Source organism: Armigeres subalbatus, chromosome 2, assembly GCF_024139115.2.
Source record: "Armigeres subalbatus isolate Guangzhou_Male chromosome 2, GZ_Asu_2, whole genome shotgun sequence".
NCBI classification, from domain to species: domain Eukaryota; kingdom Metazoa; phylum Arthropoda; class Insecta; order Diptera; family Culicidae; genus Armigeres; species Armigeres subalbatus.
Window position 1 is genome coordinate 384,185,658 of NC_085140.1, and position 24,854 is coordinate 384,210,511.

The 24,854-nt window shown below is 40.3% G+C and overlaps 1 protein-coding gene across 2 annotated transcripts in view; it reads right to left on the reverse strand.

Moving 5' to 3' along the window:
• LOC134213154 (epidermal growth factor receptor) overlaps positions 1 to 24,854 on the reverse strand; it is a 405,703-nt gene that overhangs the window by 53,801 nt on the left and 327,048 nt on the right. The window contains exon 1 of one of the 2 annotated variants that reach the window (XM_062691810.1): positions 14,891 to 16,084. The exons of the other annotated variant lie outside the window; for it this stretch is intronic. Within the exon in view, the coding sequence (XP_062547794.1) occupies positions 14,891 to 15,098 (208 nt within the window). The 5' untranslated portion in view covers positions 15,099 to 16,084. Of the gene's footprint in view, positions 1 to 14,890; positions 16,085 to 24,854 lie in introns of those variants that run through there. 2 annotated transcript variants of the gene reach the window in all.

Sequence of the window (24,854 nt, forward strand, 5' to 3'; positions counted from 1 at the left end):
TTGGTCGAAAATATCGTTTGGCTCAACAGATCATTTGGCCAAAAAAGTCGTTTGGTCGAATAGGTCATTTGACCGAATTTTTTGTTTGACTAAAAATTTCGTTTGCCCGTACAAGTGATTTGGCCGAAAATGTAGTTTGGCTGAGGTCATTTAGACAAAAATTCCGTTTGGCTGAAAATGTCCTTGGCCGAAATGTCTTTTGGCCGAAAATGTCGTTTGGTCGAACAGCTGATTTGGCCGAAAATGACATTTGGCTGAAAATATCCTTAGTCGAAAATGTTTTTTGGTCGATAATGTCATTTGGTCCAACAGGTTATTAGGCCGAAAAGTCATTTGGCCGTCCCCGTAAATTATATTTGTTGAAAAGGTCTTATGGCCGAAAATGTTGTTTTAACAAAACGATTGTGAAAAGTTTAAAATGAGGTGTAAGAAATGTGAGATGAGAAACGAGAAGTGAAAATTACTCAAACAGCACCACTTGTTTCTCAGTGAATAACAACAATTGCGGTGTGACTTACTAAAGGTCTGAGTTACACAGTTACACAACACAAAAAACGCAAAAGGTGGAGCCTATTTGCAACATCTTGCGGCTACAATGAAAATAAAAACACAACACCAACCGGGAAGCGAACCATGGATCTTGAGGTTTACAACCTTCTCTTATTACCATCACATAATCAATTCTATTTGGATATTTTCCTGCAACACATAAACAACAAAATTTTTTGTATCTTCATTGTACCTTAGACGAAAAAATGTAGAGGACTGTTAAAAATAAAATACTACTCAGCTGAGTCCAAAGTGCTTTGCAGTATATCAGAAACATTGCCGTGACCGCAATGAACCGAAGTGTTATTCTGCTATAAAATATCAGACGACAATATCAAAATTTTGCACTGAAATATCATGCAGATATCAGGTTATGCTATTCGTAAGTGGTAATCGATATCACGAGCTATTAGTTTGTTCTTAGTAATAGCATATCTTGATATTAAAATGATATTTCAGTGCAAATTTTTGGATATTTTAGCCTGTTCTTTTATCTCTCATATCATTTATCACCAGACTAAGCCCGGAGTGACCTTTGCAATACATAAAAGTCACTGAAAAAGTGGCTGCGCCAACCACGCAGTCTGAGGAGGGTCCGCAAATCGTCCTCCACCTGATCGATCCACCTTGCCCGCTGTGCACCTCGCCTTCTTGTTCCCGTCGGATCGTTGTCGAGAACCATTTTCACCGGATTACTGTCCGTCATTCTGGTTACATGCCCGGCCCACCGCAGTCTTTCGATTTTCACGGTGTGAGCGATGGATGGTTTTCCCAAAAACTGATGTAACTCGTGGTTCATTCGCCTCTCTTATATCAATCAAATCCATATCATGTTTTGTTATTCAATTCATGGCTCCTGCCCAGAATTTAATTCCAAACTGCATATTGTGACGCCACTGAAATGAAAGTGAAACATTGTGTGTCTCTGAAACTGAAAGAGGCTTTAATGTGACTCGATGTATTGCCAGTGTCTTCAATGCAATTTATTAGGAACAAACAGCTATTTGAAAGATGTTCCGCGTGCTGCTGTGTAGGATGTGAGGCATCTCAGATATTACTCTCCATTGCTCACTTTTCACTGCGAAGGGGAAGTGGGAAACGGGGACGGACGTTTGCTTGAGATAAGGCAACGGTAAAGGTGAATGTGATTCCTTCTTAAGAAGTATGCACTTTTTTCACAATAAGGTAATGAATTGCTTTTATAACAAAAAAGCATCTGTCCGAAATATGGCGAAAGGAATGGGATTCCTTCTCCTCATGTAGGTGTGTGTCTAGAAAAAGGCTATGGAGAATGTGATATGTTTTTTTATGTCGGCGATTGTGGTGAAAATAAGATCCCTATTCTATTATCCCTATTATCCCGAAGATAAGATACGTGATGTGATTTCTTGACAAGAACTATTTTGCCTTTAATGCATAATAATCTTCTTAACATTATACCATTTGACGCTTCTATCTATTTTTTTATGTGAAATCATTTTGAATTTCCTGAATAAGATACCTTAAAAACTTTTAACTGGGTTTCTTTGGGATTTTTAAAAGAATTGAACTGTTTCGTGTTTTCATGTGATTTTTTTTCGAAGACCAAGTGGGAGACAAATCAAAAGTTTCATGAAGTTTTTTCCGCGAGTTTCCCACAGTTTAATTAGAGTGTTTCTCTAAAAGTTTCACTCCCAGCAGCACACATATTGCAAACAGATAAGTCAAGCAATTTTTTTATAATGCCGTAGTCTACCAAAATTGGGTTACAGGTTTGTAGGACTGGAATCAGATGGGTACTAATAATCACCGACGAGAAGTCAGAAGATACCGAAACAAGCAAAGGCGGTTACTTAGACCCTCTCTGGACTCCTTCAATTGCGAATACTATCGTACTTCTTTTTAGATCGAAACTGGCTTTGACGTTTGGTTGCAGAGCGCTCTGGGATGAAGGCAAACTTGCTGTTGAACCATGAACCATCGATGGATTTATTGTGGTTTTGTAGCATACTTCAAGACAAAATTTTCAAAAGGACTTATCTGCTTTTGTAAACAAAGATTCAAACGACGATTTGACGAATCTGATAGCTCTCCCACGCAAACCAACACCATCATCAACAACCTTCCTTCGGAAACCTTCTCCTACCTATCGGTGGTGTTGGTTTGCGTGCGAGAGCTATCAGATTCGTCAAATCGTCGTTTGAATCTTTGTTTACAAAAGCAGATAAGTCGTTTTGAAAATTTTGTCTTGACTTGTATCCGAGAGCGTTATAAAACCATAATTGTTACTTGGCAAGCAAGCGACCAACTCTGTGCTTCTCTGGTGGAACAAATCCACCGTAGTCAATCTGAAGGCTAGAGTCCGAACCGGTCAAAGCAAATTTCGAAGAAAGAACGAAGACACGGTTTCTGAACTAATCCAAAACCAGTGACTTGGAAGGTAATGATGCCGGAAGACTGGCCGATCATTGTTCATTCTAGTCCTGTCCTAGGGCTCGGTTAGTGCCTTGTTAAACTTGGGATTCCTCAGAACCAAGAGACTGTGGTTGCAGGCCACGCAGATGATCATCTAGGGATTTGGCAATGAAGCGATCTTCCTCTAGAAATACAGCCATGCAAAGAAATATAGGAATGGATAGGCATGTAGAGTAGCAAACCTAAGCAGAAACTAAGAGAAGTTCTAAGAGAAGAATTTTGAACCAGGAGAATGCAAATAAGTCAATAGCTCGGTAATGACTAGTTTTTCGCGCTTCCACCACATATTATTTTTAGCTACAATTCTTCCGAGAGTCCAATTGCTCATTCAAGCGCAAATGATTTTGTTCCGAGAAATATCAATGCATTTTTTTTCAATAATTGACATAGATGGACATTTATTGTGATGGGCATGCATATATGGAACATAAAAACTTTATTATTGTGATTCTAAAACATTTTTTTAAATAGCTCGATCATGTCAACTAATAGAGCTAAATTTCAACTAATATTCATTTTAATATACATTAAACTGTTTCTCGTTCAAAGGAAAAGAGCGGCTTCGGAAGTCATTTTATACCGGTTTTTAAACTATTCTTCACTAAATTTCTGCAGATTGCACAAACCGAGATAAAATTGTTCGGCATCAATCCAACTCCCATTTAAACTGATCGCCTAATCTAGCAAGCTGTATCCGTTTATGAAAATTGATCCGATCTCGTTCTGTTCCATCAACCGGCGGTTGCTGCACTAGCGGATCTCAGTAGGAGTTTAATTGGCGGCATTTATGGAATGCCTACGTCGCCGCAAAATCCGCCAATCTGGTTCGATTTGCAATGCCGTGAAACAGCTCCATCTTGACCAATCAAGATTATACTGCACTCGATCTGAGCTCTATCTGATGGCAGCGAATATTACAATATAATAACATTTTTCTACTTCGTTTAACAGTTTGGCCTCGTGCTTCGAGCAGCCACAGTTAGATAGCGAGTCGGTGACGTTCAATTTGTACAGCAGAAGCGTTGAAACCACCGACCGTAAGCGTGCTAACCAAATGGCTCTAATTACGCTCGCACGGCTGCTTTCCGTTCTAGCTTAGCGTCTACTTTTCACAGTGGCGCTTATCTTGCGCGTATCATCGAACGATGCATTAGTTCAGAGTGGCTAATAAATGGACTATGGTGAACCAGATGGTGAAAATAAACAGATCGGTTAATTTGTCTTTGGAATCCGACGATGAAGTTTCTTAGTGCTTTTGTTCCGATAGAAAGTGCAAGTAGCATCAACAGGGTTTTAATTCAAAATTGCATAATTGAGAGACAAACAGGCTCACCACTCCGTACACAAATCATCAGAACATTTGTAAAAGCAATTCAGGTGAAAAATGTGGAAATATTTTGATCACCTGCATGTGTGAATGCTCTTCACAGTGGAATGGAAGCAGAAACACTGGTTCCAGCCTCGACAATCATCGAAATCACTGTTGATGGCAGTGAGTCGCATTGAAGATTTATGGCATTTGCGGTTAGCTCCAGTGGTCTCCGCCTTGGCCCCAATCAAAATTAACAACCAAATGCCAGCAATTAGAGCAACCTATTCGTATCAAATTCACACTTTTTTCTCTTATTATTATGGACCTCACCTCCCCACCACCGTTCCGTGGTCGCGTCGTCGCTGCGTAATTTCCCGAAAAGTGGTTCAACACCGTACCGAAGAAGTGTATAATTTCCAAAACATACACTGCCCTCGCTGTCGTCGTTTTCTCTTGCGCGGATTGTCTGTTTTACGAAGAGGAAAACAAAACAACAAAAACGCAAAAGTCAAGAGTCTCCGTTTCGTGGAAGCCTCGAACCAGACGGCAAAAAGGTAACATTTACCTTCCAATTGTGTGCCTGCTTGCTTGTTTTTGTATGCTGCTTCTCTAGTTATAATGCTTTTGGCCTCAAGAGGATCGACCCGCGATCCAGGAAAAGGCACAGACTTATCGCCTGAAGCCTGGGATGAAAAAGACTATAGAATCGTTGTCGTCATACACTTGAAACCAACACCTCAACAAGGGGTCCAAATGTTCTCTCGAAGTTACCTGTGCTCCGTACGAGCTACGGTACTCCACGATTCGAAGAACCAAACCATCACATGGACCTCAATCTTTCGAACGGTGTTATCCATCGGTATTGGTGGTGTAGTTCAATTTTCAAAACAAAACCCCCTTCGTTGTGTTTGTGCACTTGTCCGAAAACCGTGGCTCAACGATGATGGAAATATGTTGAGTACGATCGAGTCGAGAGTCTTCGAGCCGAGCGAGAGGGATCCCGCCGCGGGTCCAGAAGAGAAGAGATTATGAAACGGAACATCAATAACAAGCAAAGCAACCGCACACACGCGGGACTTGATGATGCTGCAGAAAGCTCCAAAACCAACTCGAAGGGCTGGACACGGAGGAGGTGAAGATCATCAGAGAAATGATTTTAATATTTCAAACGTTATATTTATGTTTTAAAAGCATTTACGTTGTTCGGCCTGGGACGTTGTGTGGCAGATGGGTGGAGTGATCGGTGCTGGAAGCTAGGTGATGCCATAGAACTCCGGCCAGGTTGCGGAATAGAGGAGGCTATTGAAGGTGGTGGACTGGAAAGGGATGAACCCTATACTTTGTACATTTTCTAGTTGCTGATCAACATTATATTCGAAGCCATTCCGATGGAATGATGACGATGTTAGTTTGAAGCAAAATGGATTGCGCAAGAGGAGGTCGTTGCGCTAGATTGGTAAAAGCAATGTGTTGAAGAATTGGATAGTTTGTGTGCTTTACAATGCGCACGATCTTAGTCGAGATGGATCAAATGGAATCCACCTCTCAAAAGCAAGATTCGTCTATGTTTTTTGTACTTTTCAATAGAGATGTTTGTAATTGAGTCTAAGAAAATTCAGTCCTATTAACATCGATCTGCATGGTTTAGTTGAATAGAGCTTGATAGCAAGCTAGGAGAAAACATTATTTTGTATGGTGCAAGAAATAAATTAATTCTCAAAATTATAACACGTGATAATTTACGCTTAAGTAACACAAAAAAAACTCCACTCAATATATCTACGCTTATTTGGTTTATTAATCTCTAACCCGTTAATAGCTAACCAATCGAGGAACATTCTTTCATTAGCATTCTAAATTGGACCTATCGTTTGCATAATTTGGAGTCAAGATTCTTTACACCAATAGAGCACCAATAAACCTCCGGCAACCGCTGATGCTGTTGTTTCTGGTTTTATTTTTGTATTGTGCCCGAAACCTGTCGAAGCTACGATTCCAAAAAATGAAAATGTTTGGGTCGTGACGCACCCGGCTCCCATCGTTTGATATCATCGGCGTCCAAGAATCACCCTCGAAGCCATTTTTCATATCTCTCTGATTCTTTCCACTGTGCCCCATTTCGTGCAAAACACAATAAGCCATCCACAACCCTGTCCCTGCTTTGTTTTTTTTTTTCATTTCCGAGAACTATCCCCCTCTGGTTTGGTCCAATTTGTATCTTCGTATCTACGTGGCGAAGCTGGCAAGGAGCGCCTCGAAGCAATTCTACTTGCACGCAGCAAAAGCGCCAGAGCCCTGGCGAAAATCTACGCCATCGTCATCGCGGTCCCTGTAATTTATCTGGCATCTCTGCTTTGCGAGGGCCTTCGCGTAGCGCGGCCGGCAATTCGCAAATCCCAAAGCCGGCTGTGTGCAGTCCGACTCAAATGTGCAAATTTTGAATTGGAGAAGGGCGGGGTGAAATGCATCTTAGAAAAAGCATGATTGGAGACTTTTTACATTATGAGACTCTGAATACGAATCTTTCTCGATTCAGTACTTCAGATCGATTGATATCTGTCTATTTTTGATTCTAGAGATCAGAGACGATGAGAATTATTTTCGAGATTAGACAATTAAAGCCAGTTCCAAATATGTCAGATAATTGTAAATAAAAACTGATTAGCGTTAATATTGCCAATTTGATCAAAAGTAAGTCTCATTAGAATGAGAATGGAAGAATTAAAAAATAGTGTCCTTAACCAAAAGCAGTGCATTTTGTACCGAGCCCCCTTCTCAGCATTTGTTGGAACATTGCCGGTTGATCATCGTCGTCGACAACCGCGATCGTGGATGAAAAACACGAAACATAATCTTTATGATTAAGCACGATTCGCACGTACAGAGCGAGCGGGAGAGGTACCTACGGGTCGGATCAGAACCCGCGTAATAATGGTGCCTGGTTGGTCATGAAGATGCAAAACAAAAACCGCGCGCGCGATCCTGCGCAAACTGTGCTGAACCGGGAGGAAGGCGGGAGCTCAGTCGAAAATAGCTATCGGGTAGACGTGATCTCCGATGTGCAAGGCACCCAAACTCGAAACGGTTCCCGGAGGCTGCCGAAACCAAAGACCTGGTCGGTTCATATCGACAATGAAGCTTTTGTTTGGCTTTCTTTGTGCTGCGCTTGAGCTTGGTTGTTGCCTCATTTGTAGCGGGATCCTTGCAGCTATGTTCGATCGCTGGGGAAGTGGTCGATGGGACGCAAGGTGGAGGATCCCAACCCGATCGAATGAGCGTGCAGAACCAGAGCAAGGCTCATTATTATTAGTTTTTATCTAGATGCCGTTTGGGATTCCTTGCGCTGTTCTTTTTTATGGTGCGCCTTCTTCGTGACCACAGGGTCGTTTTTGAACCACGAATATTGTTGGACTCACTGCAATGTAAACCGTCTCTGACCGAAGCCTCAACTCAAAAAGGAGTTAGTCGAGTGGTCACTCGAACAATCAAGTTGCTCATAGCTGGTCTTGATAGGACTTGTGAAACTACTCAAGCTGTCAAACAACCACCTTCGTACAGAGATCGGATGAATCATAGTAAAAGAGACGAATTGTTGTTGTATCCAGCGCGACCTCAATCATCATATTTTTGTATTTAGCTTGCGATCCCAAATCAGGCATAATACGTGCTTTACTTGCTTTTCGCGAAACAAACAAACAAATAACGCACACACGGACAGCGCGTAAACCGCGAACGGACGACGACGCCGAAGAATCGATTACCCCAAACACGCGTAGCTGGTCGGCCGGTTGACCTCGGAATGCCGTTTCTTCAAATCTTGTTTCTCGTTTGCGTCGTGCGTCCACCGTTCGTTGTCGTGGTCGTTATCGTCTTGGATGTGCGGTTTCTTTGGTTTTGTGGCACATGGCAGCGCAGCGGTGAGGCAGCCACCAAAGGTGGACGAACGTGTGATGTTCGGGACCGGGGAGGGTCAGTAAGAGAGCTTGTTTTTGCATAGAAGCCCCACACACGTCCTGATCGAGGAAACTTAAACATTCAAGCTGATGATGGTGCCCAACTGCGACGGTCTGAGTAGGTTTCCACTTAAGAGATGAGTGTCCGTCCGTTCTGGTATCGTGGAGGTTCGCCTCTCAAGGTGGTGAAAAATGTATGGAGGAATTTTTCGACTTTGATGTCTTGGAAGTAAGGCGCGGGGCGACCCGGGGAAACGGGGAACACTGAAGTCGATGATTAATACCAAGTGAATTAACCTTTCTCGAAGTGCTGTGTGGCTATTGCCGATATAGGCTTGCGCTAAAAACAGACAAACCGTTCTGGGATGCAGTTCGGAACGGTGTTTATGAGACGATGTGAACATTTTAGCACTTCGAAATGATCAGAATTTCACAGCCAAAAACTAGTCATTCCGTCCGCTAGAGGCCACTGGATGGTGATGTTCGCTTGATGAGGCCATAAATCAACCAGTAATAAATCATTTCCTAATCAGGTAGATCTAATGGGAAGTGTGTCCAGTTCGTACGGCGTGGTAGCATTTGGTGTCGTGATGTTGACTGTCATGAGATTCAAACGAAACGTCTACAACTGAAGCAATCAAAAAGCGGCTGCATTTCGATATGTGAGCAAACAACAATGCATCGAAGTGTAGATAATTTTCCTATCTTATCAGACATTTGGAAACATAGTTTATTTCTAGTTCCGAACGTCATAGAAGTGTAACAATACTGAGTGTAAGTTTGATTTTGCAGCTTTCGAACGTCCATAATAATAATTCTATAGATAAGCGTCCACAATAAAAGCAAGTTTGAATTTTCTGAATGTCATCTTGAGCTTTCGAAATCCTGCTTGACCTGGATCCCTTAGAAAACAAAGACTGCATCTCATAAAATTTAAATGTGCGCTTCTGTGTGCATGCGATAATTTGACGTATGACAATTCAAACAGCTTGATCTCAGGCGTCATCTGATAGATTCTCACAATTCTTTCACGGTTGTTATACTTGCCATGATTTCCTGACTGCAGTATTCGAAATGTTGACATTTTTATAAATCACAGATCTGATGGAATTTGTTTAACAATTCGAGTCACAAGTAGTTGATGCACCAAAGCACAAAAGTACCATGCGCCTCCATATGCAGGAACTAAGAAAGACGGCGTAAGGAATTGGATCTCCGTGGCTACGCACTCTTGTCACTTAGTACGAGGCGGTATTAAAATTTGATGCATCTGTGTTGGTTCTGGGCAAAACCAATTGCACTGCTGTTTATGTTGTACTTTGACCAACTCCAAGAGTCTGCTTTAGAACGACCAACATATTTTGAAATAGTTTCACTGTTAGCAAACAACTGAAACTGAAAAACTGAGAAACTGGACAGCATCAGCATGGTTGACGGCTCTATTCCCCGCAATTTCAATGGGCAAGGACCGTTCGGGTGAAAGTCGTTCGGTCGAAAGCCATTGAGTGTCGAAGGACACTAGGCTGAAAGTTGTTTGGCCGAATATGTCATTTGACCAAACAAATCATCAGGCCAAAACCAATATAGCAAAAATGGACCAACGGCCGAAAATATCATTCTACCGAACTGGTCATTTGAACGAAAAGATCGTTTAGCTAAATGAAAAGGGCTATTTGGCTGAAAATGCCATTTTACCGAACTGACAATGCGGTTGAAAATGTCGTTTAACCGTCGGAAAAAGTCTAACATAATATTATTCAAGTACGTTTGGTCGAGTACTTTTATTCAGAATCAACCATTTCGGCCAAATGGCATTTTCGGTCAAACGACATTTCCAGCTATAACCCATTCGGTCAAATGGCATTTTCGACCAAATGACCTGCTGAGTTTCGGCAACTTTCTTATTCGGTCTAATGACCTGTTCGGTAAAGCGATATTTTCGGCCATGTGACCTGTTCGGGCAAATGACATCATGCTCATATGACACGTGCGACAAAATAACCTTTTCGACCAAACGACTATTTCGACCAAAATACTAGAGGTGTGCGCTGCCGCCGACAGTTTTTGGTGTTACACCGCCGCAGACATTTTTTTATCGGCTTACCGCTGTTCAAAATCTGTCACGCCGCTGGTCTATAATTCCTCACACAGGTCCAAAATTCCGAAAAATTTCCAATGCATTTTTTAAGGAAATTCTGAGGCGTTTCCCGAGGAAATATCGTAACGATCTCGAGGAAAATCTGAGCAGTTTCCCGAGAAAAATTCAAAACGGTTCCTGAAAAAATTCGGAAGCGATGCCCAAAGAAATTTCGTGCAGTTTCACGTGGAATTTTGAAGCGTTTTTTAAGGAAAATCCGAAGGGTTTTCCAAAGATATTCCACAGCCTTTGAAAGAAAAACCCAAAGACTTTCCCCAGGGAATTTCAAAGCGTTTCTCCAGAAAATTCCGAAGGGTTTCGAAAGATGTTCCGAAGAATTTGCCAAGCAAATTGTGGATAGTTTATTGAGTAAATTCCAAAGACTTCACCGAGTAATTTTCGGAAAATGTCCCGAGGAACTACTTCAGGAAATTCGGAAGCGTTTCTCGAGGGAATTTTCAAGAGTTTCCTGGAAAAAAATCGAAGAGTTTCTCGAGGAAATTACGAAGAGATTCCTGAGGAAATTACGAAGAATTTCCTATGGAAATTCCAAAGAACTTCGCATGGAAAAGTTTGAAAAAAAAATCAAAGGAATTCAGAAGGTTTGTTTTTAGAACTCCGAATTTGTTTTGTAGGAATTTATAAAACAAATCGAAATTTGAAAGAATTATTCGTGGATATTCAACAATATATATTCAACAATTTTTCCTGAGTTAATTCGGAGTAATGCCCTCACGGAAACTTTCTGGACCAGCCTACATCTGCAAATGGCCTGTTCGACCAAACGATATTTTCAGTTATAAGACTTATTAAGGCCAAACGACGTTTAAAACAATATGACATGTTCGGCTAAATGACACTTTTGGCCAAACAATATTTTCGACCAAATGACCTGTTCGGCGAAATTAAATTTTGAGTCAAACGACATTTTCGGCTAAATGACTTGTTTAGCCATATGACCTGTTTGGCCAAACATTTCTGTTTGCCCAATGACATTTTGGCTATATGACCCTTGCGACAAAAAGACATTCTTGGCCAAGCGAAATTTTCGGCCAAACGACATTTTCGGCCAAATGACTTGTTCGGTTGTATAACATTTCCGAACAAAGGTCCTGTTCAGCATAATGCCTTTTTCGACCAAATGACTCGTTCGAACAAATTACATTTACAGCCTAATGACCTTCTCGGCCAAACGATTTTTTCGGCCTAACAATAATTCAGCCATACCACCTTTTTGGTCAAATGACATTTCTGACCTAACAACACCCGAGTAACACACACGTTTCAAATAGATTGCTGCAACTTATTTATGACCAGATTCAGTCATAATCAAGTCGCAGGAACCAAATTCGCTTCGAATGAGCTGCTTTTCGATCAAATGACCCGCTCGAATAAATTACATTTTCAGCCAAAAGACAAAACGGCTTTTTCGGCCAAATGACCCGTTGGATAAAACGTCATTTTTGGCCAAACGGCATATTCGGCCAAATTACCTATTCGGCCAAACGACTTTCTCGGTCAAATGACCGTTTCGTGCAAACGACTTTTTCGACCGAATGACCAATTTGGGAGAATGCGCCTTTCGGCGGAATGTCGCTTTCGGCCAAATCATATTTTCGGCTAAACCGTTTCTGCCACACGATCAATTCGGCCAATTGGAATTCGGCTTGATGACCTTCGGCACAACGTATTACTCGAAATGCTTCCGACCTGACAACCCGTCCCCAGTTTTAAGTGTTTATTTTGTTCAGAGTGGAAGAAAATGATTTCGTATCATGGGACTAATTTACTTATAGCTTTTTTCAATAGTTATAATTCGAAACTGTAACGTTGAAAAGGTCCAATGACTTTGTCTGATGGTTCATTGTTCTAAATCTGAAACCTGCGGTGTCACATAAAATTTCGTGTCAAGTGACATCAATGTCATGATATTCCATTTTGTAATTTCGCGTTCATATGCTAAACAATTTTAAACAAAGTTTTAGGAACCTTCAAGCGTTACAAATTTATCAAAAATCTTGCATTGTTAATTACTGTTGGAAAAAATAGTAAATTAGTTCCATGACATGGATTGACATTTTTCTACACTGATCTTGGGTATTTGCTTATTGCTATGCACTGCTAACACAAGATATTAATATAGTAATATAGCAATAGACATTTGTGTCTGTTAATATGTTCAGGGAGCGCAACACGTATGTGATAGTCTGTTCAGATTATGAGCTTCATAATTTGATAAAGAATAACTTAATGACAAAGAGCACCCATCTTATTTTTTAAATATGGCATAACCTAATAAAGCTTGTGATTTAAACAGGTGATCAAATGGTTTTTCCAATGTTTTATTTCTGTTCTCCACAATCAAAATTCATAAGTGTTGTCTGTGGAATAATTCAAAACTATTCAAATGAGACTTGAAGCGGTTTATGATGTACCCAAGAAGATTTTAGGTGTTAAGGTTACTCCTGATAGAATCCAAGTTTCAAAGTGCTCGCGTTTTCGGGGGCACACCACTCGATACGGAGGCGGTGGATAACTGTCATTTTTGTTGATTCAGCTTTGCTGCGTCACAGCATGCGTGAAAAAATAAAAATGACAGTTGTGCGTTGCTTCCGTATCGAGTGGTGTGCCCCCGAAAACGCGAGCACTTTGAAACTTGGATTCTGTCAGGAGTGACCTTAAATGTAGAATAACAGCAATTTAAAAACAAAAGAAATGAAACATTCGATTTTTAATTGAATACTGTTGAACCGTTCGAATAAGTAAAGTTTGAATTCATTTCAATTTAGAATAACAGCAATATGCATTTATTATTGCAATTATTTCTGTGCTTCAAATATATGCATGAACATAACATGACCAGAGGAATATTGGAAAATATGAAAAATAAAATATGCCTGTGGAAAATATGTCTATGATTATTGGTTATAAGTACCATAATTTTATATACAGTTTATGCGGGGGCAAGGATACGGTTTGGGTTATATCTTTGAACATCAACTTTTAGTAAAAAAGTAATAACTTTGTCTGATAGACTTAAATGGATGGACCAAAAGGAATGAAGTTTTGTTCAATTGAATATCCAAAATTAGTGGAGAAGGAACATGTGGTGGCCAAGTGGATTTAGAAAAGCGGACGCGTGGTGGCTAAAAGCCTTCATAAGTGTACCGGCAATAGAACTTGAACCTTTTTTTTTATTTTGAATGTTGTTTCGATAACGTCAACTTGTTGTAAGAAGTAGAAATTTCCATGAAAGTCGTCACCACAATTAAGACTTTTCCCTCAACCATTTCTCTCGCACACAAACCGGGAAAACGAACAACCATAAATAATATTTTTCCTGGATTGCGTGCCAATGCCTTCTTTCGTTATTGCGCCTATTATAAATGGAATTGATCTTGTTCAGTTTAAAAATCAATAAGGTGGCGTCTTTTCACGCGGCGTTCAAAAGTACGCGTGAGGACATCGAGCTTAAAGTTTGCAATCGAACAAACACGCAAACAATAATCTCCCATACTTTTATTGTTGCACTGCTACATATTAGCAAGCAAAGCAAATGCTAGAGAAATTACTTACAGGCAGTTTTGAAATTATGAGATGCTTTTGGGAAGAAGGATACTTTTTGTTCTACGTCCGATACCTTCATTTGGTGTTATTGGACAATGTAATCGTTCTTGCAGAGCTAAAAAAGTAACTTTGGTTGAGATAAGTAAAGATGAAATGGTTTACCATTGGCATAGATAAAACTATCGAAAATCTTATCAAATTTCACAGAACTGTTCCGAGTATTGAAAAAAAACCTTTTCGCATTAAAAAATAATTTGAATACGTCAAACTGTAACAACAATTCAAAGTGATTTCCCATCGCCTGTCTCGCCCAATCAATCGCTCCATTGTCAACATCAGCAAATCATACGACGCACGTCAACCGCCGACCGTTCCCGCGAGGGCTCCGCTCAGCGTTCTCAAGTTTGTCCTATTTTACAATCGGACGTGATCGATAACACACTTCGGTGGTTATGTTTCTACTCGGAGGATCGCGATATCAACGCAATCGATTGTTTGTCTCATACGAACGGGTAGTAAGCTCAATAAATGTTCACGGTTTTATGTATGCTCAAAAGGGCTGCTGTTTACCCTTCGTCGTCTACCTTCGTAATAAGAAATCGTGGAAAACTATGTTTGCTGATAAAAATAACGACGAGTTTGTTTGGTTGTTTACTCCGAGATATGAGGTAAGTTTGTGAATTTTACTGGCCAGGCTGGCACGAAGCGGAATGCATGATAAGTGAGGAGAAGTATATCTTTCTCCCTGATTTCGAAGGAACGTGTGCCTTATGTGAACCGTGCAAGGTATGCAGACTGTTTGCACAAGTTTATCGCCGTATCGAGGTTCGATCAACTAAATACGGAGCTGTTTGTTTGTTTTGAAAAAATCGTAATATTCTTCTGTTTGTAAAAAAAGGTGAGCTGATAGGAACTTACTTTTGCCTTTGACGAACTCAGAGTTCTTCTCCTCCAGCCGTTTCTGCTGTGCTTCACGCTCCATCTGAAGTCGCTGCTGCCGATTTCGATAGGCCTCATAGCCGACTGGTCGTTCTCGAGCGTGGGACGAACTCGCCAGTATACTTAATACCAGAACTGAAGATAGCAGCCAGCTTGCTGCGGCTATACTTGTGTTGTATCCCTTCATACTGTCCACATTACCAGCTTGGAACCCTGGCCGTAGTCAAATTCTAGCTTCTTTTGCAATTCATGATTCACCCTTTCTAGATTTTATTTTTCAATTTGACTAGCCTCAACCACGTTAAGCGACGTGAACCACCACTTCTAGGAAATTTGAAAAAACTAACATGTGCCTGACGCAATACAGCCTTCTTCCTCGGGTAACTTTTTCGCACTTCAAAGAATTATCACGAACGATTTACATATTCCTGTGTTTTGACCGATACTTGTTGAATTCCTCACTTCTGCAAACGCGAATGCGTTGAGCAACAATAAATGCTAATATAAACAACTGATTGGTCACACCACGCGACAACAGCCGTCGCAGTCGATCGACGACTTGTGCCCGTTGACCCTTGGGTTCATAACCCCCCTGGCAGCAACGGCGTAGCGCCGATCCACCACTTTTGAAACGTGTCACACGAACGGTTTTATTTTTACGGCTTTTTTTAATGCCACACGAGCACGATCAGTAATCCACAGCTAGCACTGATTCCGTATGTTGCTTTTGTTTATTTCGTCCGCCTCGGTGATATCCGATAATCCACGTCCCGAAATCCAATCAACCGTTCAATACAACCACGAACTCAATCCAGATCCACTATTTCTGTTTCACTTGATCCGAGCACAATTCTTCATTTGTTGAGGATGTTTTCATTGGATCGATCTCAATCGATCTTCAAACTCGAAGATTCCTCTCTTCGTTTGATGAGCCTAACGGATCATCTAAACAAACATGCCTCCCATGTTCACATGGGCGCGAAAATTCCCCCAAAACGAATTCAGAACCACATCACGATAACAATAACCCACAGTAAAAGCTCCAGCAGGAAAACCTACAATCGGAAGCTGCGACTATGATCTGTGAGGAGCTGTGGGGTGGGAAATCGAGAAAAAACCCGACGCGCCTGCGCACCGTCTTACTTGGAAACTCGCACTAAAGACTACAGAGCGCTAAATGGTCGCGCGAACCCCCACAGCCCGGCCAGGTTCGATCGCTCTCGCTCTCCGGATCGTGCGGCGATCATGTGTTGTTTCGATAGCTCTCCAAAGTATTCGCTTAAGGAAAAAGACTGTATTTTACCTCAACCTCAAGGCATCGGTAAGAAGTACAACACCAACACACCGGCGATCGGAGCAGGTTGGGTCGACGGATTGAAAGAATCTCGGGTGCAGCACACCTTTACAGGTAAAATGCGTTCCAGGCACGACGACGACGACGACGAAGACAATCACGGCGATCCAGTTACGCAGGTGAGATTGAAGCAGCAGACGCGGTCGCCTTTGGATGGTACAGTAGTTTGGGAATAGTGCGCTCAGCGGGTACCATCGTCACATTTTCAAATGGTGACTGCAGTTGATGGGAATAATCAATCATTCTGATGAAAAGTAAGGTGGTTTGGAAATAAAACTATTGACAAGGACTCGACTCCCATAAGACTCATTATCATTCCGACATAGAAACAATGTGAGAGTACACTGGTGGAAATAACAACACCAGAAATTTATTTTTCCAGCGTTAAAAATGACTTGAATTCTCAATCATGGAAAGTTATTTCGATGTATTTTGATCGCTTATGCTAATTTTAATTGGAAATAATTATAACGCCACCATTTTTGTATTAGAATCCATATGTAGCGATACTATCATGTAGGATAATTCAAAGATTTGTTGGTTCGTCCAATTTATCGTTTGCCATCTGGTTCGTGATTACTTCGCACGGTGGGTAATCAACACATGTCGTTTATGCGGGGTGCTGTCTCTTTGTTTGAATTCGGAATTTTGGAATTTGAATTAGAAACTTTTAGGAATTTCTTCCAGTATGAAAATGAGTTGCCCCAGCCCCCAACATCGTCAAGGTTCATAAGCGACATTTCTCGAAGCCGCCTTCGTCGAGGAAACACTGTTTCTTGTCTGTGGTACCTGGAGAGCTTGCGTATTCAGATGGCTGAACCCAAAACTTTGGGATAGGGACAGGTGAGTGGCAAAGACGAAGGCAAGGAAACAGAGAGTCAAAGCAGTCTGTCGGTGTGGTGTGTTGCTGCGGTCGTAGTGTTGGTACCTGTGTAATATGATACGAACGGAAAATGGAAAGCACAACGTTGTAAAAATACCACTCGGGATTTCGGTAGAGTACTGTGTGGTGAGCCCCATGAGGGTTTCTGGGACTGGATTGCAAAGGCATAAACGCATCGGTACTGCACTGGACACGAGAGGACAGAGAGAAACGTAAATTGAAAAGTAGTCTCGGGATGTTGAGATTGCTCAAGATTTAAATCAGGGTGATCTGAAAAATGTCAGTTCTTTGATTACACAATCTAGCAATTTTTTAATACCACTTTTTAAAAATATGGCGAACAAAGTGAAATCAGAATAAATTAAATTGTCTATAGAAAGGTTTCTTAGATTTCCTATCAATAAGAACATACAGCTGTTCCATGTGAAACCGATAAACGATCTCTCAGATTTTTGCAATCTTTGGTAGAATTGTTTTTACCGAAAATAATTAGATTCAATTTTTATTACTTTGTCATATACAAAAACCCTGATTATCTCACCTAACGGCACGATACTGATTACAAAAATCAGTATCTTGGCCTAAACTGCTGATCCCACAGTCCTATCTGATAAATTTTCAAAAGAAAACAATGAGACAGAAATTCTGATAGATTGCAACTTACGAGCAAATCATCTAAAGGCAAGTAAGTGAGCACATACATACATACGTACACACAGACATCACCTCAGTTCGTCGAGCTGAGCGTTCTCGCCAAAGATTTTTTTTCTCGGATTTTCTTTGTGAAAATTTTTATCGGCAGAACATTTTGTGGAAAACTTTTTCCGGTTCATATTATTATTTTAAGATTGATTGATTGATTTGATTTATATTTTTAGATTGTTTGACTGTAGATTGTGACATCATTTTTCTTCAAAAAATTTGCATTCTGTTACTTTACTACACTTTTCACAAAATTGGTTTAAAAAAAGAGCACCCAAAAAAAATCATAGCTTACTTGCTTTCAAAATTCTCCTAAAGCCTGTCCACGTTAAATATCGGACACCCATCTCAGATTACGATTTTTTTTTTAATTTTTACAAACTATTGAAACGATTAATTTACATGACAGCTGAGTCTCTCCGTTGTATGTGCTGCTTTTAGCATGTTTTAATTCTGGACAGGCTTTATTTCATTTTTTTTGTAAAAAAATAAATCCCGAGTTCGGGCATAGTTTTTGAATGAATGAAATTTATTCACGGTGAAACATTTCGTGGGGCTTTTCATTTCAAATTGCGTTTTACCAAAAACATTCTTGTTTCTGCTTTGTATTACTTATTATTTATGATTTTTCAAAGATCGGGGAATAAACTATAGGACTTCCCCGCGAAAATAGACAACAAAATGTTTTTATTCCTACATCCGTGTACCATGGACTCAAACCTGTACGGTAATAAACAAAATGTCCCCCACAGCTAATTCAAATCACTACAGTTTTATTTAAAGCTCCATAGCTTGGCAAATAATTGTTGTAGGTAAGTTATATTTTTAACAAAACATGTGGTTTTTTACAAATACAAATTGTTAGAGTTTTCTCCTTCAAACTCCAGGGAATTTCTCGTGATAATGCCAATGAATTCCTTGAAGATTCCATACAATGTACCGTTAAAATTTCGAGGAGGTTTCAGTAGAAAATAACAACTTTCAGTGGAAATTCCGAAGTATTTCTCGTTCAAATCGGAAGAATTCATCGTTTTAATCCCATAGTTGAATGGAGAAGGGTATTTTGGCCGAAAGTCATTTAGCTGAAATCCGAAAATCAACCAAAAGATGTTTGATCGAGTACGAATTTGGACGAGCGACCGAATTCGGCCGAACAAACCATAAAGCAGAAAACCTCATATAGCCAAAAATAACGTTTGTCGTCATTTAACCGAATAGGGTAAGTCATAGTAAGATCATTTAACCGAAAATGCTATCTGGCCGAACTGATCATACGGGTCATATGAGGTTCGACTACACAGATAGTATGGCCAAAAAAAGTCATTTGGTCGAACGTATCATAAGAACATATCAGTCGTTCGATGAACAAAAGTAGAGACAATAATGCGAATTGAGCAGTGAGATGTAAGAAATGGAAAGCGAGCAATGGTAAGCGTCACTAATCACTAGTCACTATTCATTCCTCTTCTCACACAGTGAACAGTGAGAAGCGAGAAGTGCGAAATGAGAATTAAGGGCGATATTGCTCTTCTCATAAAAAGTGCCAAAGGTTAAGTAAGGTGTCTTACTTTTTACATCTCATTTCTAACTTTTTACTTCTCACTAGATACTTTTCACTGCTCGTCCTCGCTTCTCATTCTCACTTTTCTTTTTTCAGTGTAAGCAGTGAGAAATGAGGAGTGCGGGGGAGATAAATGAGACATAAGGAGAGATAAGTGAGATGTCCACTTAAAAAAAAAATATTACTTTTTCTTTTCTATTATTAGAAATTCCTTCACATTTGCTTTTCCTCAAACAAACAACATTTTTGGAAAAATATTTTAAGCTCTTTTAGTGGAATGTATTCAACCATCTAAGACGAATTAAGTACTCTCCATTTAATTCCACCAATTATTTTCGATATCTTTGCAGATACGTATTTCGACCACAACTGTGTGGTCGTCTTCAGTGTCTCGCACTTGATAACATTTTTGGCCATATGACCGGTTCAGTGAATGACATTTTCGGCCAAATGACCTGTTAGAGCAGTCCTTTCTCGTCAATATTGGCTACCTTGGTGCTGGCTATACTCCTGAGGACTGTCGACACACGAGACTACAATTCCTCATCCCAGTTCTCAACAAATACGTAATTGACCTCATCCAGATAGAATTGATAGGACTCTTCAGGCTTTCAACAGCTATAACAAACATATACAGTTCACTGTCGAAAAAGGAGATAAAAGTAGATTGTCGTTTTTGTATACACTATTCATACCAAATAATGATGAAACAGTATCATGCCGATGGTTTTGAAGTACCGCTCGTTTCTCTCAAAAGTGAAAGTCAACGTCGCGGAAAATTTCATTAAACGTATAATGATCATTATGGAGTTTCAATTATTCAAGACCAATAACGATGCCGGCCATGTCAATTAAGGATTAGGGGAGGAAAATTAGTCCAACACTCATTGCTACAAGAGACCGATGAATCCCCTGCATCTCCGTGAGTGCCACGGGAAAGGGATATTTGGTTAGATGATAAGGTAATCTATAGGAAGTCGCCTTGGTAAGCGACTATTTATTTATTTATTCAGAACGATTTATTTATTCCGAACGCGCGCGATCGTTCTGCTGTTCGTAACATGAAAAAATGCGCACTGATTAACTTTATTACCGACCGTACTATGCAGAACACAATATTTCGGGAGATCGCGCGATCGTTCTGCTGTTCGTAACATGAAAAAACGCGCACTCAGTACCAGACCATTCACCATCAATTGAAAAACTCAGCAATAAAAACATCAAACAACATTCCGTCCAATTAATTTACAACAACAACAACTAACAGAACATGAAAACATCAATATCACCGATGGAGAAATCACAACAGGATACATAGATGCCATCACGACACAACAGCAACCAGATTCATCTCTCTTCCAATGTTCAATAACCAATAAATCGCTCACCACCCATCACAGCATTCAATCTCGTATATCACAGCACCCCGTTCAACTTAGGCCAACCATCGCCAGTATCCTAAAACAACAACTATCCACAAGTAAAAATAGCATACAAAACACTAAACAACTACATATAAGAGCATCCTACGACCAGTGAAAAATCCAGTTGTTTGGCTGACGTCCTCTTATTACTTCTCACTTCTGAATGTTCACTCCTCTCTCATCATTGAGAGAAGTGAGAAGTGTAACTTCTGAGTGACAAGTAAGATATGAGATATGAGAAGTTAGAAGTGGGACATCTTACTTATCACTCCTCATTTATCACTTCGCATTTTTCACTTTTTACGGGGAAAAAAAATTAAGAGTAAGAAGTGAGAAGTGATAAGTGAGACGTCTTATTTCCTGTTTTTCACTTCTCACTTCTCATTTTTCATTTCTATTTTCGGACTTTTTTACACTTTTCTCAATGAAAAAAAAAAAATGAGGAGTGAGGAATAAGAAGTGAGAAACGATAAATGAGACGTGAGAAGTTAGAAGTAAGTGGAAAAAGCGAGATCTCTCCGTTTCTTGCTTCTCACTTCTCAATTATCATTAATCATTTCACACTTTTTACATTCTTTCTTGCATGAAATTTTCGGTCACTTACGGCCGTGTGACAAGCCATATGACATTTCCGACTAATTGTAATTTTTCTCTCAAACGACCATTTTTGCCAAATGACACTTTTAGCCAAATCACCTTTTCATTTGAACAACTTTTTCGATCAAATAACCTGTTCGGCTAAACGACATTTTTGGCTGTATGCTCATTTCAGCCAAGTGGCATTTTCGGCCATATGGATTTCGACTAAATGGTTTGTTCGGACAAACAACTTTCAACATTTCGGGCAAATGGCACTTTTCTTATAATGAAAAAAAAACAGAGGCACGAACAATCAATTTATTCGACCAACAATATCACACACGAACGACCGAAGCGCCAACTTGAGCACCAAACATCAAAAAATATATGGGGGTTTGTGCAAATTCACTACAAACGCTCAAACATGTTCGGCGAACCTTGACTCCGCCCTCGACAACTCAAACCAAAATCAAACCGTTTTATTTTTTTCCAACCGAGCCGCCAACTGTCAAATGGTTGTTCGACCAACTTCACACACGTTCAAATAAAGCAGCAACCGAAGCGTTTCCTGGGGGCGGAGTCAATGTTCGTCAAACTGCTTGACTAGTGTGAATTTGGCAAATGACACTTTTAGCCAAAACAACTTTTCATTTGAACAACTTTTTCGATCAAATAACCTGTTCGGCTAAACGACATTTTTGGCTGTATGCTCATTTCAGCCAAGTGGCATTTTCGGCCATATGAATTTCGACTAAATGGTTTTTTCGGAAAAACAACTTTCAACATTTCGGGCAAATGGCACGTTTCCTTATAATAAAAAAAAATATCAATCAAACTATGCATATTTTTCATAGGTGACTTTTCTATGAAAGGTCTTATAGATTGAGAAAATTTTGTTTGAAGTGCGTTAATTTTTTTTATTGTAACGCAGGTCCTTTTCCCGATCCGGAAGATTTCATTCCGCTTTGTGCGGTTAAAATGTGAGTTATTTAATTCGCGTTTGAACGTATTTCTCTACAGTACGCAGATCGTTCACCACATTCATTCCATGCTTTGCACACGCGTTTTTAGTTTCAAGCTTGGTTTCGTGTCAGAAAAAAATCCTCCTAATAATCAGTACACATAAATAGAATGCACATTTAATTGGGCTTCATTCCGGACGCAGAACGATCGCGCGGTCATCGAATTGTTTGGTTGTCCTTTGTGCAGGTAAGCTAATTGATTAGAAAGTGAAGACTACAGCACATATTTTTTCTTGTTTTATTTCGGACGCAGAACCATCACGCAATCATCGAATTGTTTGTCTGTGCTTTTTACCCACCCGCACCCGCATTAATTGGACAGAACAGACTTCAATGCACATTTAGTCGTGCTTCCTTATAGATGCAGAACAATCGCGCGATTATCGAATTGTTTGGTTCTGCTTTGTGCGGGTGAGTAAATTAAGTTTTTTTTTTCTAGAGCTGAAAGTCGCCTTAATGGAGATACTAAACAAAATAGTATTTTGAATTTCTTTTTTCGCGAGGCGGGATATGAAAAGTTAATACTTAGTTCAAGTGAATAATCATTCCGCCGTTTACTAAGACGATTTTCTGTAGATTCCATTCTACTACATTTCCCTTGGCGCTCATGGAGATGCAGTGATTTCTTCTTGTAGCAATGAATGTCGGTTTCTTGTAGCAATGAATGTCGAACTAGTTTTTCTCTCCAAATCCAAAATTGATTGTGAGGACGTGACTGGCATCGTTATTGGTCTTTAAACTTAAACTCCAAAGGATGTACAGTGAGAATGGTTTTATAATACCACGAAGGGTATTTAATTGGGGAGCTGTGCGTGTTAATTGTTTGTCGACCAAGCACTACCAGCAACTACGAAATGTGCAGTCAATCAAGTTAATCTAAGCTACGATTAGTACGCAGATCGTTCGCCACATCCGGAAACTTTGGTTCTGCTTTTGCGAATCAATTTGAGCGCGAAGATTTGGAAAATTTTAACAACTTTTTAAGATTTGGAAAATTTTCTTGTGTTTCTTTTTTTTTTATTTAGTGTGCATTTGATCGTGTTTTGGTTGATTCCTCTTCCTCGTTCAATTTTCAAACTATCGCAGCTGTCCCTTCATACTTTTTCTCTGCTTTTTGGCATGGCATTCTACGATGACAACGCCAAGTACAACACACTCAGTTCAGCTCGGTATTTTTTGATTCTTTTACAGAGATCGCCCTCGGTTCGTGACTTTTAGCTGATATCTCAACTGAAAAAGTAATTTGTTTATTGCGGCACTCAAGAGTGCTGCTGTAATCATACGTTAATTCAGTCGTAATCTCAGCTTTTGAACTTTAATCGAGATTTTCACAGTTGTGATCGATGAAAAGATTTAAGTGTGCAGGTTTTTGATTCAGTGTATTGAAGATTTGCAGGCTTGCCGCAGAACTTTGACAGCTGTGGAAGAACTTCGCGGAATCCGCAAAATGGATTTTTTTTAAATACACTCGAGTAACGAAAAGTTGTTCGCTGAGTTCTGTGTAAACAACGACATAGTCTTCTGAGGACCGCTTTTATCCCATCGACCGGATCACAAGGCCACGTGTGTCTCCCGTGATGGCTTTACAGAAAATCAAATCGACCATATTTGCCAAAAAACGAAAACGAAGCCTTCTTGATGTACTGAATATACGTAGTGTCGATACCTCGTCTGATCATCATCTCCCATATCGGCGAAGTACATCTGATTATTGCACAGCTTTTTCAGCAGGAAGAGAGAGAGAGAGTTGGAGGACGGTTCAACACACGGATACTGGAAGATGTCATGGTGAGGAGGTCTTTTGTCGAAGAGCTAGAGACTTGATCTGCCGAAATATCTCGGAAGGTGGCAGCGTGGAAGACCAATGAGCCACCAGTACGGCTTCACCGTCCTCAGTTAAACTAATCTGGGCGAACTGGATTGCCGATGACACCTGGAGGGAGATATAAAAGCGAAGGGAAGCCAAAGCTTCGATGGAATGAACAAAAATTAGACCAGTCAGAATCTTAGCTCGTCAACGTTATTAAGATTTGCCAACGGTGTAGGATTGCCAATCCTAAGATCTTCTTCTTCTTCTTGGCATTACATCCCCACACTGGGACAGAGCCGCCTCGCAGCTTAGTGTTCATTAAGCACTTCCACAGTTTTTTAACTGCGAGGTTTCTTAGCCAGGTTACCATTTTTGCATTCGTATATCATTAGGCTAGCACGATGATACTTTTATGCCCAAGGAAGTCGAGACAATTTCCAATCCGAAAATTGCCTAGACCGGCACCGGGAATCGAACCCAGCCACCCTCAGCATGGTCTTGCTTTGTAGCCGCGCGTCTTACCGCACGGCTAAGGAGGGCCCCTAAGATAGCTAGTTCGATTCTTGGTCCATTCTAGGATATTTTTGGATGGAAAACATTCTCGACAC